This window comes from Rhinolophus hipposideros (genome assembly GCF_964194185.1).
Source record: "Rhinolophus hipposideros genome assembly, chromosome: 5".
Classification (NCBI taxonomy): Eukaryota; Metazoa; Chordata; class Mammalia; order Chiroptera; family Rhinolophidae; genus Rhinolophus; species Rhinolophus hipposideros.
In genome coordinates, this window is record NC_138051.1 from 73,345,836 (window position 1) to 73,361,914 (window position 16,079).

A 16,079-nucleotide genomic window follows, 5' to 3' on the forward strand; every position below is an offset into this window, starting at 1 on the left:
TACACAGCTTGCTCATCAGTGCAGACAAGAGGCAGAGCCTGGATGACTGATGGCCACTCACTCATTGCTGGCCATGGCGCAGGGCAAGTGAAGCCTGGGTGTTTGCCAGGGGACTCGCCCTGCGTGGAATCAGATTCCACCCATTGGCTGCTAAGGCTTGGAAGCATCTCTTTCCTCCTTCCCCACCACACAGCCTACTTATCCCTGACTCCCTCTTGCAGAATTGCCATTCTACATATGGAATAATCTGTACTACAAAGACATTTTTTTAAAGAAAAAATGTCAAGGCTACCAGATAATCCCTCACCTAAGGTGAGAGAGGAGAGGAAGGGTTTGGAGAGGAGACAGTAGGAGACCTTGTTTCTGCTAACACCTCTCAAGGTCTTGTGTGCCCCTGTCATGGACACCCAGACTGCCAGGGCCACCCCATTCTGGAGCCAGATGAATTGTGGGTTCACTTCCATCCAGTACAGGAGTTGAGGAAATGGCTATTGTGTTGGAGTTCACATTTGCTCTGCTCCCTGGGAGCTATTTCCCCAGCTCTCTTCCTTTTTTTTTTTTTTTTTTTTTTTTTTTTTTTTTTTAATTAATTTATTTATTAGTTTCAGGTGTACAAAACAAGGTAATACTTAGACGTTCATCATTTATATCCCTCATACTGTGAACCCCCCTCCCCCCATCCACTATCCCTCCGACCTCACACTGAACCATCACATTATATATATAAAATTATAGTTGGCATTCATTAATGTTTAGCTTCTGATGTACAATGCCATGATCAGGTATCCACAGTATCCCTGAGGTGGTCTCCCAAATAGGACGCATGTCCATCGGATACCCAACAAAGTCTTTACAACATTATAGAATACCTTCCCCAAATTAATTTTCAAAAGAAAAACCCTGAAGCCATCTTGTGGTTACCAGCTGCTTCCAAATCCCTTCACCTTTCCCCTTATCCCCAACCCCCTCCCACACACCCATCTAACCACTCTCGGTTTTTTCTCTGCGTCCCCAAAACTGACTCTGATTAGTTCATTCACATAGTCTTTTCTTTAGATTCCATATATAAGTGAGATCATATGGTACTTGTCTTTTTCTTTCTGACTTATTTCACTTAACATAATGTTCTCTAGATCCATCCATGTTGCTGCAAATGATAAGATTTCTTTCTTCTTTATGGCTGCGTAATACTCCATTGTATAAATGTACCACAGCTTCTTAATCCAGTCATCTACCGATGGGCATTTTGGTTGTTTCCATATCTTGGCTATTGTGTAAAGTGCTGCAATAAACATAGGAGTCCCAGCTCTCTTCCTTGATGTGCTGAAGTCAGAAAGGCTAGCAGAGCACTTTAAAACCTGGTCTAAGAGGCTGGATAGATGCATATTGAAAATCCCTTGGACTTTTTTCATTTTTACTAAACTTGTGCCTCAATTGTCCCATCAGAAAAGTGGGAATTTATCCACAAAAGAATTTTGTAGGAATCGTCATGATGAACATGGCATCAATATTAGAACTGATACAGGTTTACAATTTTTTATTTATTTACTCCCTATCTGCTTCCAAAGGGATTTGAGTGGATTTATTAAAAAGAAGAAACAATATAATAAAACAACCCTCATTTTTTAGCTTGAGTATTTTTAACTGAAGTAGCTTTTCCCAAGTCCCGTCCCAATGGGGCTGTGTGCACTTTCTCTTTTCTAGAATCCCTTACTAGTTTCGCCAACCAAAGTTTGAAATACAGTAACTCAGTTTTATATTTATATACCAACAATTTGCCATTCAGGACTTTTTGGGGGAATGTATAAATGGCTCAATTTAGTTTCCTTAAACAAAAGAACAATGACTATTGCTCCTCCCCCCTCAGACCATGGATTATACAGAGGCTGTGATTTAGTTCAGGCACCAGCTTCACAATGTGTGGATAGAGTACGAGGCCCAGTAAAACATCCTTAAATACCTCAGAATTTGTGAAAAGGCCCGGTACTATAAAAGGAGAATACTAGGGCTGTCAGGACTAGTTGGAAATACGTTGAAGTCTGCATGAAGTCATCACAGGCACGACCTTAGCGGATCTCTGTGCTGACAGATCCAATTTGCTTTAGGAGCAGGTGCCTCCTAGAACTTTTATTCACTGTGTATGAGAGAGACAGAGAGAAAGGATCGAGGGGGAAGGGTTTATTGTTTTTCTAACTCCCCATTTTTTATAAGGTCCTCTACAGTATTTCTCGGAAGCATAGCATTGACAGAGCTCTGTACTCCTGTAAAGCCATTCAAGAAGCCCTTTGCTGTTGGGGCTTCGCCCTGATGCATCCCCCAAAGGAATCAACTAGCTTTGCTTTGTATTCTGTGGCCAGTCCAGTGTTTTTCACAATGTGATCTCTGAACCACCTGTATCTGTATCACCTGGGATTTTGTTTTTCAAGCACTTTACTGGGCCTGTGCCTCAGACTTGCTAATAAAAACCTCTGTGGACAAGGCCCAGGAATCTGCCTGTCACAGCATCCACGTGGATCCTAACACACACCTGGAAGTCTGAGATCTACTACCACAAACTCCTGCCAGGACCTTGTCCCGGGGCCCCGTTCTGCTGCTCTTCTCCTGGATGCCTTGAGCCCCATGTGCCCAGAAGAGGTCTGGGCTGTTGGGGGTCCAGTGAAATCCACAGACAAGACTCAGAACTCTTTCTCTCCGGCTGCTTCTGCAGTCAGACACCAGGGCAGCCCCACTGTGTTTTATATACTTGGGAATAAGCATATGATTTCAGTGGAACAAAAGATACTAAAAAAATAAAGTTGAAAACCACTGTCTTTGATGACAACAGATTTAGAACCATTTAATTGCTAAAATTGGGGCTTGCAAACTCAAATGCTTGCAGATAACTTAGATAAATGGCAAAGGTAGATTCTGGGGAGAAGTCAAGGGAACGTGCTACAGCTGGAGGAGGAAGTGGTTATTGGCATAAGAAATGTAACCCTAGTGTATCAAGATCTTCTGAGTTTTCAAGAGAAGCTGAAATCGGGGATTGTTTGTGGAATCTGAGTTTTTACATGACATGTTAGAGGCACAATAGATGACGGTACAGTAGACTCTGGAGCCAATACTCCTGAGTTTGAATCCTGGCTCTGTCTCTTAGTTGTGTGACCTTAGGCAAGTTACGTAACTGCTCTGTGGCCGTTTCCTTATCTGTACAACAGGGATAATAATAGTACCTGTTTCCTAGGATTGAGATGAGGATTAAACAAGTTAATACGTGTAAAGTGCTTAAGGCAATGCCATACACATAGAACTGGCCTTGTTTAGTTATATCTGTGTCGGCTAAATGCCCACATGCTGTAGGTCTTACGCCACATGCTGTAGGTTAATAGCTGGCAACCTCTGGCTTAAAGGCATTCTTTCTGTAGATGGATTCTATGTAGGACGTCATAAGCTATGATGATCCTATAGTTTATCATCTGAACTGGGACACTTTGGAGAGCGAGAGGAGGCCCTGTTACTAATTATTTCAGATGACAGGTGAACACCAGACTGTCCCAGCAAACTGGTATCCCTGGTCCGAAGTGCCATCTGGAAAACCAACAAGTAACTTCTACCTGTACACTTAGCAAGGGCCAGGTTGTGCACGTGAGATTACATGAGGCATCCTGTGTCATCCTCAGAACAACCCTAGGAAGTGAAGACTCATCAGTCTCTTTACTGGTGAGGAAACTTAAGGCACAGAGAGATTAAGGGATTTATCTAAAGCCACACTGTAGCAGAGCCATTCGGGGTCCTGAGCCTTAGCGCTTACCTGTACCATTCAGTGTGTGCAAGGCAGTAGCCAGAATGCTGGACCCCTTTTTCAAAGGGGCAGCTAAGACTCAGGATGGCATGGTTCTTGGCACAGGCTCTGCTCAGCATGCTGGACTGTGCTGGGAGCGCAGGAGAGCACCCAATGCTCCCCCCGCCATGGGGCTGATATTTCCCAGCCTCACTGAGTGTTATAAGGAGCTGTGGACACTGGGCTTAAATACCGGGTTGGTGCCAAGTACATTTCATCAGTTCTCTGCAGCCAGTTCTCAGGCAGCTTATGAGTCTCACGTGCAAGTCGCAGCTGGTGAAAGTGGAACCCGCCTAAAAGTCAACTGCCTTAACCTGACACCTCCTTGGCTGGCAGGTCACCTCAGGCCCACAGATTAAAAGGACAGCTGAGGACACAGTCCTAAGGAACCCTCTGAGAGGAGAAACGGTACCCAAAAAAAGGGTGGCCCACCTGTAGCGCCAGCTTTCCAGAGCTCCTGGTGTGGCCCTTTAAATAAGTGTAAAGAAGAATGGTGTGGCATTGTGAAAAGTGTTGATGCTGAGATTAAGAGAAGAGTTCGAGAATTATAAAAATGGCATTCCAGCATAGACACACCTGGGAGTATTTCAGCAGCAGTGGAGGAAATGTATTTTCATAAGAAAGGAGGGAAATGTGATATTAAAAATATTCTCTTCCCACGAGGGTAACAGAATGTTGATGATAGTTGGAGCACTGTGATGAACACATATGGTCATTATTCTCTTTTTAAAAATTTCCAGATGTTTAAAATGTTTTCACGGTTCAGAAATTAGTTTTATTTAAAAAGAAGAGTCCAGCATAAAGGTGGATACAAACTGCTTTGAGTCCTGAGTGTCCTTGCCGGGAAGATAAGAACAGTTGGGAGCGTCGGCAGCATGAGGACCCCGTGGCAGCTGGCCCAGGGCTGGGAGGAGACCTTCCTTTCCATCTGCTTTGGTGACAGCGTACCTTGAAGGGCTATTCCAATCTTGAGGGAAAAAATGCTTACCATGTTGTCAATAACGGAGTGATTTCTGGCTCTGACCAGTGTCACTGGCCCAGCCAGAAGGTAGGACTCACACACATTCTATTCTTCATTCTACTTTGGTTTCTCCATCTGTAAAAGAGAAAGCCAAGTTTTTCCATCAGATGAAGTTAGAAAATATCAGACAGTCATTGCAGTAGGTCATGGAGATGTTAGATCTAAGACCCAGCTAAAACCCAGGATGGCGTGGTTCTTGGCTCAGGCACTGCTCAGCACGCTGGGCTGTGCTGGGAGCGCAGATGCAAGCATCCTGGTCCAGCTAACGGTCAACCAAAGAGACTTGTCAAAAATCCAAAGCCTTCCCATTCAGTATTTCATTGTGTTCTTAAGAAATGAAATGCTCCCAGTAATTGCATTATTTAGAGTTATTTCGATATGGGCAAATACTTCAACTCTGGCTAGCATAAGCAAACAGGCAATTTATTAGGATCCTGGGAGAGCTCACAGAACTGAAGGAACTACTAACCAATTACAACTTGGTGAAGTTTTGTGTATGTTTTCCAATGTAGCCCCCTGGCTCTTGTCTCTCCATCCCAGATTTTAGATTTTTGGGGAGAGAGAACCTGATTGGTGCAGTCAGGTCTGGTGTCAAAGGTGGAAGGATTATTTAACATGAACCGTGTCACTGAGGGCCACCACTATGTGTGTCCCCCCCTTAGGAGGATTCTTTTTGTGCTGGGCAGCCACCCTATAATCATAATGTTGGTTTATACTATGCTGTTATCTTCCTGTAGCTGCAAAGCGAACCATTCCACCCTCTCAGGCTTCAGCTGAGAGGTTTGATCATGATTGTTAAACCCAGGAGAGGAAGGAAGAGATGCAAGCATCCTGAGCCTGAGCGCCTGAATGCCTGTCAAAAGTGGTCCTGTCTGTTGGGAGCCCAAGGGGCATTTTCGTTTTAAATCTTGAGTTTTACTTGGGAACCTCAGATCGTTTCAAAAGGAATGTGTACTGAAAGCATCTGTGTCTTCCCACAACCTGGGGGGAAAATGGATGAGGAAGGGCTACCCTGAGAAAAGAGTGGCCCCGGGTTCTCAAACACGAACTATTTCTGGGTACCTCTCTTTTGCTGTCTCGCACCAGGCTGGGGGCTCCTCATTTTCCACCAGGCAGAGAAAGCAGAACTTTAGCTGAGAAGGTGAGAGATTGGGAAAGAGTAGGAATTGCTTAGTTTACCAGTAAATATCAAGCCAGTGTCCAGGCCAAAGGGAGAAGGTTGAATAGCTGGAGTAAAGGCGACACCTGCAGAGATGAGATGGGCAAGGGTTGGGCTAGAGCTTGCAAAGCTAGGCCTGTCTAGCCTCATGGAGGACGAGGCTGTGATACTGGGCCTTTGGTGTATGTTTCATTTATATGTGTTGCCCTGGGGCCAGGCAGGGTGGGGAAGGAAGCAGTTGACTTGACGAGACCTTGGCACATGGCATTTGACAGGAGAGTTGGATACGTCCATGTGTGTGTGACAACTCTGCTTCTGCAGGGCCTTTGTGTGATGGTGTGCGGTTTGGGCAGTGCAGAGTCGAGTCCTGACCAGGGGAAGGGGGGGGAAGCTGAAATCCAGCCCACGCTTCCGTCACCAAGCCATGAACTTGGGAAGCTGCAGGGATGCCAGGCGGGTCGTAGGCTGGTGAGCAGCAACTTAGGCTTGAGCTTAGTTCTGGTCCCTGATGAGCCTCCATGTGTAAGAACGGTGGTCGTTTTGCTTGGGCCAGTTGGCTTAAGATTCCAGGATTGCCAAGCTCCTCAGACCTGAATGATACGCCTCTACTGGTAGCAAGATAGAACTTTTTAAAGTGTGTCTTGAGCCCCTCTGTTTCTTTAAGATTAAAGAAAACAAATAAGGTGACACCTGTGAATGCCATTTACAGTCAGAGGCATCCTTGATGGGATGAGGAAGAATTTGTCCCCAGCCAGTGAGCTATTCCAGGGTGGGAAGGAACATTTCTCTCATTGATGATATGATGGCAGCTCATGTGGGAACATGTTCCATGCCAGACCCATGAGCAGACAGTGGCAGGACACTGCCTGTGACCCAGTGCTGAGAGGAGAGAGGCCTCAGGGAGAGGAGACTGGCGGCAGGACTGAGCCTGGGGTGGCAATGCCTTCAGAACAATGATGCCAGTACTACTGCCCCTCCCTGGGTTCCTCACAACCATAGGGAAGAAAGAACGAGGCTCTCGATCCCTCAGCAGAGAGGACAGCTCCATAGGCTTTTCACCTAACCATAAATTTAGGGTGAGAGAACCAAGAGTTGCCACAAAAATCTTTACCCTGACACCGTTGAGCTGCCTGAGACGGGCAGTCGAAGCCTGGCCCGTGAGAAGCGTCTGCACGATGCGCTTGCATTGCCTTGATGTCCCAGTCGGGACAGCACACCTATGTCTCTTCTTTGTCTCTGGTTGAGCAGATGCAGGAGCTGGAGCAGAGGCTGCTGGAGGCAGAACAGAGAGCAGAGAACGCGGAGACCCAGGTAACCAGAGGAGAGCATTGACAAGCGTGTGCAGGGGAAGTGGCTGTTGGCTTTTGCTGCCCCTTCCCATGGACTCATGTGGGCACACTCATCACACTGCTGAGCTTTCAGGGACAACAAAAGCCAGCGGTCATGTGTTAGAACTTCGGAACAAATGAAGGTGCATGGAGCTTTCTAAGGGCATAAAGCAGTCTTTGGCTAAGGGTCAGTGCAGTGAGCCGGTGAGTGGATTAGTCCAAATAGGCTAGGTTATGTTGAGGTAGCAAGTTAAGTCTGGCACCTCAGCAGTTTAACACATTTCATTCTCACTTGTGGGTACCTCTGCATTGAGGATTAGTGGGGATTCTGCTTCACACAATGATTCAAAGATCCAGGCTAATAGAGTCCCCTATCTTCTAGCTGGACCATCTGGAACACATGACCTGCTTGGTTGCCATGACAGGGAAGAGAGCTGGGTGCTCTGGCACCAGCTCTTAAACACTTCAGCCCAGAAATATCGTGTCATTCCACTCATTGGCTCCACCCATTGGCTGGAGTGAACCCCATGCCCATCCAATTACAGAAGGCTGGGAAAGATGAGGAACTCATGGACAGGCCGTGAGCAGCAAATGTCTCTGCCACAGTGAGGCTGCTGCAGCAATTCCTCTCCAGGCTGTTTATCCTGCTCAGCTCATCCCCTACTGGTGTCCCAAGAATTGGAAGACCCAACACCCAGCTATTTCTTCCTTGTCAATTCCTTCTTTTGCCCAGTTGAGACTTAATAAATGGTCATTGAATTAATTGGCCCAACTGCTCTAGGTAAGGGCTCAGCTGGGGAGTCCCAGACGAGGGCATCAGGAAATGTCCCATTCCATGTTTGTGGCCATCTCACACACCACATCCCAACCTTATGAGATGATTGGTCCTTTTCAGGTGGGTGTGATGGAAGAGAAGGTGAAACTGTCCAATCTGAAAAATGTGGACTCAGCAGGCAGCCTGCATCGGAAGTACCAAGACTTGCTGAAAGCCACACAGGACAAAGATGAGCTCATTGGCCAGCTGGAGGCACAGCTGGAGAAGCAGGTAAGGGCTACCATGTAGCAGAGCGCCAGTGCCCTCTGCTATGTCTGTACCCACTGGCCCCAACTTCTTGAGCAGAGCCCCTCGGCTCCAGTGGGGGCGTGCTCACTCCCTCAGCGGACTATGCTTTCATGTGGAGATTTCACTTTTAGAAGGTGCATTAGGAGCCATGCAGGGGATACAGTGGGAAAAGGACCTTGGAGACAGACTGATCTGGTTTGAATCCCACCTCTAGCACCTGTTCCTCTCTGGGCAAATGATATACGTCGCTGATTCTCATTTTACATATTGATAAAATAGGGGTTATAATATGTCATAGGTTTGTTGGGAGAATGAACTCAGGTGGTCTGTGTATCAGACATGAGGTTGCTATTTGGTAAGGAGAGCTTTTCCTTCTCCACCCTGACCTTGTGCTCTGCCAGCTATGGAATGTCCCACTTGCCTGGAGGATCAGAGCAGCACAGAGCTGGCCCATCAGCCTTGGTCAGCTGGTTGGCCAAAGTTTCTCAGTGAACCTGAGTCTGCAGAGACCAATACGGCTGCCTCCTCTGAAAAGTGGGGCATCATGTCCTGAGCACATGGGAGCTCAGGAGAGGCCATTGCCCAGCATTCCAGCTACAGTTGGCACCTTTGCTCTGGAGAGGACATCTGGAACATCCCCCACCAGTTTCCTATGCCCAGCTCTCTCCGCTTCACAATCCCATTAACTTCATCCTGATTCTGTCCCTTCCCTCTGTCACTGGCCTTGCCTACCCAACTTTTCCCTGGTGCCAGAACTCCATCATTTCCAACAAATGACCCCAGGGTGTGGCCAGATGACTTAATTTTCCATATATACACTGTCCTATCAGATCCCAGCTAATCCTGGTAATACCTTCCCACTATCATGAGCAAATTCATAATCATTCATCAGCATTTACTGACATTTCCTTTGTGGGATGTGGCTTTATAATCTGTGGGGCACCATGTGTTCCTGAAAAATCATGGGAAAATAGAATTCTGACACATGGAATCTCTAATCAATTTTTTGTTGATTTCAGAGAGCTTTTTTTTTTTTGAGTGGTTCATAGTTAGAAGTAGCAGCATCTGAGGATTGGTAGGCAAAATGACTCCTGCTAAAGCTTAAGTCAGAAAAAAAATCATTTTACAATAATAATAGATCTAGATCAGGATAGAAAGAATGCTATTTTGTAATAGACCTGGTTTTAGTCCCAGCTGTGCCAGGAGCAGGCAGAAGCAAGTCATTTCATCCCTCTGGGCCTCAGTTTTTGAAGCCACATAAAGAGGGTGTTACACTACGTCAGGGGTGGGCTAACTTTCTGTAAAGGGCCAGGAAGTAAATATTTTTGGCTTTGCTGCCCACGGGGTCTGTGTCAGAACTACTCAACTCTGCAGTTACAGCATGAAAGCAGTCCTTGACAATACATAAATGAATGTATTTTCCAATGTATGTTCCAATAAAACTTTATTTTCAAAAATAGGCAGGGAAAACACAGGGTGAAAGGCTGGATTTGGCCTGTGGGCCTGTTGGCAAACCCCTAAACTTAGATCACTTTAAGGTCCTTCCAACTGAAATAATCTCATTTGCACAGACGCCCTTATTCGGAGCTTATGTCCGTCATCTTACAATTATGAAGCAGTTTTCCCTAGAGCTGTAACCCAAATCGTTATTGCTGGTCTCTAAGTTACTCCAAAATATACCTGTCTCCATGCTCTGTAGACCAGGGAACTTGTAGAGGTTGTAGAACTGGTTGATTACCTGTGCCTCTAGCACTGTGCTGTGTACTTTGTCACTTCATCTCCACCTCCACAATGACCCATTCTGGAGAGGACTGTGCAGGTGCAGAGGGGTAGGTGTCCCTACACAGATAAGGCTCAGGGGCAGAATCGAAGCCCCAAAGCCTGCATTTCTTTCTATCCTAGGCTGCTATTTAGATACAAACCTCTTTTGATTCTTTTGAGGGAATTGCTGTGCTCGTGTGCTAATGTAGCTTTATTTTCTGTTTTTTAACTGTAAAGGTAATACATGCTTAGAGTGAAAAGTACAAAAAAGCCAGATACCATTTTTTCCTCTCACCGCTCATTCATTTTCACTCCTCACTGTCAACCTCGGTTCATGTTTCCTGTTGTGTACCAAAGCCCAGCATTTCGTTTTCTTGTTGTTTATTTAGCCAAGCCCTTATTTGTGGCTGTTTAGGTGATTTCCAGTTTGAGGTTTTTGTTGCTTTATCAAATTGCAAATAACAATTCCTAAGCAGTGAGTAGTTTTATTAGTTCAATGGTATGTACATTTCAAATGTTGACAGATACTATCAAATTGCTCCCCACCCCCCAGTTTATGTCAGAGGGATTGTTTTCCAACATTCTTGACAATTTGGGATATCAACCTATTAAATTGTGTTAGTCTGATAGAAGAAAATGATGTCTCATTTTTATCAGCATTCTTAAAATTATGATGGAGATCAGACTTCTTTCTGTGGGTTTCTTTCCCTTTATTTCCTTTTCTATTGATTTCCTATTCATATTACTTGAATATATTTATTGGATTATTCATTTCAAGTTAACCCTCTGTATGCATATCATTTATGTTGCAAATCATCCGCCAATTAGTCTTTTAATTTTGTTTCAGGGATTCTTTTTTTTTTTTTTTTTTCGGTCATATCATAATTTACAGGGATGATATATAGGTTCATTAGTCATTTCCTTCAGGAATTTTTGTGATTTGTGTTTTACTTAGGAAGGCCTGTCCCACCTTAGGAATATTTTTTTAAATTCATAAATGAATTTAATTTTTTTCTATCAGGCCACCCCATCCAGTTGCCTGATATTTCTTCTCAGGGCTTCCCACTTCCAATTATTCACTAAAGTAGTGACTACTGTGATTCCCTAAAGGCCCTCCCTTTCTTGCAGAAGCAGATGAGAGCTGAGGAAGCTAAAATTGTTCAAGAAAAAGCTGCAAAGATCAAGGAATGGGTGACACTCAAGTTAGAAGAGGTGAGTCACACCCTCTTCTCAGGAAGCCTGGAATGAGTTGCTCCCATCCCCCAGCATTTGTCTGCTTCCTTCTGTGTGGGGGGCTTTGACTGACCTTCATTTTGTTAACCATTCGTCCTTTATTTCGCTTAAACACTGAGACACTTCGCTTTACTTTTCCCTTCCTTTGGTCGTGGTTGGGTGTCTTTGGAGCTCCTGATTAGCTTTGTGCTATATTTACGTTCGGGGCGAAGGCATGAGTCTCACTTCTGAAAAGTCCCATCTGTTTCCTCCTGAGGAGTACACACAGTCCTTACTGTCTGCTCTCTTCACTTTCTTCTCTGTCCTCTGCATTCTTTTTAACTTTTTAAAAATATACATAAAATGTACCCTTTTAGCTATTTGTTTAGTGGCATGAAGTACTTTTCACAACCATCTGCACTGTCTATTTTCAAAACATTTCATCACCCCAAGTACAAACTCAGTACCCATTAAACACTAACTCCCATTCTCTTCCCCCAGACCCCCAATCCCTGACAAGCTCTGGTCTACTTTTACTTCTATTCATTCATTTTCATAGTTCATCACTTGCTACGGCTTTGTTTAGGAAACTTGGGACTAGAAACTACGGTGTTACAAGCAGAAAAACAAACAAAAAACCTCTTTCTAAACACAAGGAAAAGGAATTGGAAGTTTGGAAAAGGACAGACACTCATCTTTTCTTTCTCTGTCCTTACACAAGTGGCTCACACCTGCAGGCTTATTTTGCCTCCCTCCCATCCCTTTCTGTGGATACATACCTCAGGTTACAAGTTCTTGGGGACGGAGCTGATGCCTCCTTATTGCACAGCCTTGACCTCTTGCTAAAAAGTGTGTTGGACTGCATATAAAAGAAAATGCAGCAACCGTGAGGATGGATCTCATAGACACTACATTGATGAAAAGAAGCCAGGACACAGAAGTACACACTGTCTAACTCCATTTCTATAAAGTTCACAAATGAGCACAACTAAACCAATGTGTTGTAGGGATTCATACTTAGATGATAAAACTCAGAAAGCAAGGAAGGGGCCGGCCTGGTGGCTCAGGCAGTTAGAGCTCCATGCTCCTAACTCCGAAGGCTGCCGGTTCGATTCCCACATGGGCCAATGGGCTCTCAACCACAAGGTTGCCAGTTCGATTCCTCTACTCCCACAAGGGATGGTGGGCAGCACCCCCTGCAACTAAGATTGAACACGGCACCTTGAGCTGAGCTGCCACTGGCTCAGTTGGTTGGAGCCTGTCCTCTCAACCACAAGGTTGCCAGTTCAACTCCCGCAAGGGATGGTGGGCTGTGCCCCCTGCAACTAGAAATGGCAACTGGACCTGGAGCTGAGCTGCGTCCTCCTAAGACTGAAAGAACAACAACTTGACTTGGAAAAAAAAAGTCCTGGAAGTACACACTGTTCCTCAATAAAGTCCTGTTCCCCTTCCCCAATAGGAAAAAAAAAAAAAAGAAAGCAAGGAAGTGAGTGGTAAACTTAGAAGAGCAGCTGCCTCTGTGGGGTGGGAAGGATGCGTGATTGGGAAGGGGCGAGTCGGGGGCTGTTGGGAGTGCCGGCAAATTTCTTAACCTGGGTGGTAGTCACGTGAATATACATTTTAGCATCATTTGTTAAGCGGTTCATTTCTGTGTATGTGTTATATTTCACAATTTTAAACAGCTTAAAAATAACTAGGGAAAAAAAGTTCAGTGCTTGCCAAATGGAATTCTATCCCGACCAAAACTGGTTAGCACAGAGGGAGGGAGGGGTCAGGGTTAGCATGTGTTCTTTTTCAGAGATTTGATCTTTAAAAAGGATTTTCATCTGATTTTGAATTATATGTCTCAACCTAGTAGAGGCTGAGTGTTCTAAATCTCCCTCTTTTTTTTTTTTTTTGCCTAGCTTGAGATGGAGAATCAGCACCTGAGAAGCTATAATCAGTGCCTAGTGGAACAGGTGGGAGCTCTTCAAGACGCTCTAGAAGGTAGGTGGGTCAGTGTCTGTGTGTACGGGTGTATCTGTGTCTATGTGTGCTGGGTTGTGGGAATGAATTGAGGGAACTCTCAATATGCCTGTTTTTGCTCTAACCATAGCTCTTCAGATGGCGCCTTCAGGGAAGCTGCTGGTGGCCCCCCAGGAAACCCCAGAGCAGGATTCTGTTCATTCAGGGCCAGGAGCCCAGCCAATGGGGCAGGACAGTGGTCCTCAGGCCCAGTGTGCCCTGAAGGTGGTTCTGCCTGCACCTTCTCCAGGTTCTCTGTGGAATAAGGACTCTGCCCCTAAAGTAGGAAGCCCCTTGGAGGAGTGCAGTTCCATGATGGTGCGTCCTGGGGAAATATCAGGGGCCAGGACCCTTCCAACTCGTCTGGGAAGAGAAGGCTCTCCTGGCCAGCCGTGCGGGAAGACTCACACCCCCAGACGTGGTTTGGCTTCCTGGGATGAGAGCCTGGTCGCTGCTCAGGGAGGCATACTCCCTGGGACAAAGACCCCGGCCAGGGAAGGTGGCGCGGGCTGCAGCCTGACCCTACCAAACGTGCGGGCTCCCAGCATCCCACGGGACAGTGTCCAACTGGCCAAGCGGCACCACAGCCAGCCCCATGTGGGCCCTGGGCATTTTAGCCACGTGGTGAGCATTGAGATTGGGACTCTCCCAGCCCTCCACCCCTCTGACCTTCCCAAGGTGAAGGCCCAAGTTGAACTCCGGGAGGAACCAGAGAAAATGGAAATGGAAGAGCAACCCCCTGCCGGGAGAAAGGAGGAAAGAAAGAACCCAAAGGGGCCCAGAGCTGAGCTGGAGGAAGTGGAATTGGGGAGCAAACCACCCACACCCCCCCTGCACCGGTTTCCATCCTGGGTAAGAGGCCACCTGGGGGCTGGGCAGAGGGGCAGAGCTGAAGATGCGATCACTGTCCATCGAGCACAGCCACGTGCTGAGCATGAGACCAGGCTGTCATCTTCATGGTGCCTCTGGGAGGTGGGTTTCACAGAACCTGCCCAGACCACCCAACCAGCGAGGAGCAGAGCCAGGATTTGAAATGATTGGGTGGTAGCTGGTGGTCATGTCCTGAGCAAGCACGCGCCATGTGCCACACACCAAGCTGGGTGTTGGATGCATGTTGTCTTGTTTAATCGTCACGACGCTGAGGTGATAAAACTCAGAAAGCAAGGAAGTGAGTCTGGTAAACTTAGAAGAGCAGCTGCCTCTGTGGGGCGGGAAGGATGTGTGATTGGGAAGGGGCAAGTCTGGAGCTGTCGGGAGTGTCGGGAGTGTCGGCAAATTCCTTTACCTGGGTGGTGGTCACATAAGTATTCATTTTAGCATCATTTGTTAAGCGGTTCATTGATGTGGGCTGTGTATGTGTGGTAGCTAAGAGCACGGGTCCCAGAGCCAAACCACTAAGATAAAATTGCTGACTCTGTGACCCTGGGCAAGTTACTAAACCTCTGTGCCTTGGTTTCCCTATCTGTAAAATGGGGATAATAGTACCTCCTTTACAGGGTTAATATGTAATAGGTACTTGCAGTAGTGGGTCATAGGCAGTGGCATGTAATCATTGGCTGTTGTTATTATTTCTGAGCTGTAGCTTCCTTACTTGTGCCACTGCATAAAATGACGTGCTGTCTGGTGGGTTGATCTGGGGCAGGGATACTGATGAAACCAAACCAGCCATGCATTCATCTTTGTAGAGCTGTGTGATGGGCACATGAGGTCGTTCTTTATTCTGTTCTCTCTACTTTTGTGTGTTTGACATTTTCCACGACAAAAAGTTAGAATGAAATGGGGGGGGCGGGTGGCTGGGCATTACTTTGGTAGCACAGATCAGTGATGAGTGTAAGATGAGATAATGGATGTGGAGAGCTTAGTGCAGAGCCTGCAGTAAGGGCAGGACTCCTTGCCTGTGCCAGGAGTTACCTGCTGTTTTGCTTTACAGATTAGGAAACTGCTGTCTCCACTGACTTAGTTATTTGCCCAGGGTCATGTAGTAGTTAGTGAGGGGTCAGGCTTTAAATATAGGCCCAGCTGTCCCCAGAGCCTGGCTCTGGCTCTCCAGCTGTCCTGCCTCTTAGGGGACATCAGAGAGCTGGACATCTGAGTATCAGCAGTCCTGGCAGCACTGGGGGAGTGGTACCACCCCACCTCATTGTGTGGGAGGCCCACCTTTTCAGCACCACCTTCTAGGGTCTCCTTTTGAAATGCTGTTAGTCTGGGAAGCCTCACCACCCCCAGGCTTATGGGTCACGTCCTTATCAGTGATTGTTACAAGGGGACCTGGATGACCTGAGACACAACTATGCCTGGGGGGAGGGCTAGAAAGTCTCCCAGGGCCAGCCAGTCTTCAGGCCATGGGTTGCTGGCATTCCCTGAAGCCTCAGAATCACGGGAGGGCCACCGTATGCTGCCCGCAGAGAAGAAGTGTAAGGAAGTGTAAGGTAGGAGAACAGCTGGCAGACAGGAAACAAAGGGGCAGGTGGGGCGAAGGCAGAGAGGCTTTGAAAATGGTGGGGGGGCGGGGGCAGGGCATGGCCAACAGCCGAGTTGGAATGCCATCAGAATCACCCCTCCTCTTGTCTGTTGTTGTCTTATAAATACAAATGCTCTGGAATCCTAAAGCAGAGGTGGGCAGTGAGGGAGCACTCAGCAAGGGGTGCAGCAAGAGGGCTCGGCTCGTCTGGTCCCTGAGACAGCGTCTCTTCTGTCAGCTTCGGAAACCA

At 46.7% G+C, this 16,079-nt stretch overlaps 1 protein-coding gene across 2 annotated transcripts in view; it reads left to right on the forward strand.

Moving 5' to 3' along the window:
• Positions 1–16,079, forward strand: part of PLEKHH1 (pleckstrin homology, MyTH4 and FERM domain containing H1) — a 50,805-nt gene that overhangs the window by 13,962 nt on the left and 20,764 nt on the right. For both annotated transcript variants that reach the window (XM_081048434.1, XM_081048433.1), the window contains exons 3-7: positions 7,249–7,311; positions 8,224–8,373; positions 11,281–11,364; positions 13,269–13,350; positions 13,460–14,220. In XM_081048434.1, coding sequence (XP_080904560.1) covers positions 7,249–7,311; positions 8,224–8,373; positions 11,281–11,364; positions 13,269–13,350; positions 13,460–14,220 — 1,140 coding nt within the window. The remainder of the gene's footprint in view (positions 1–7,248; positions 7,312–8,223; positions 8,374–11,280; positions 11,365–13,268; positions 13,351–13,459; positions 14,221–16,079) is intronic.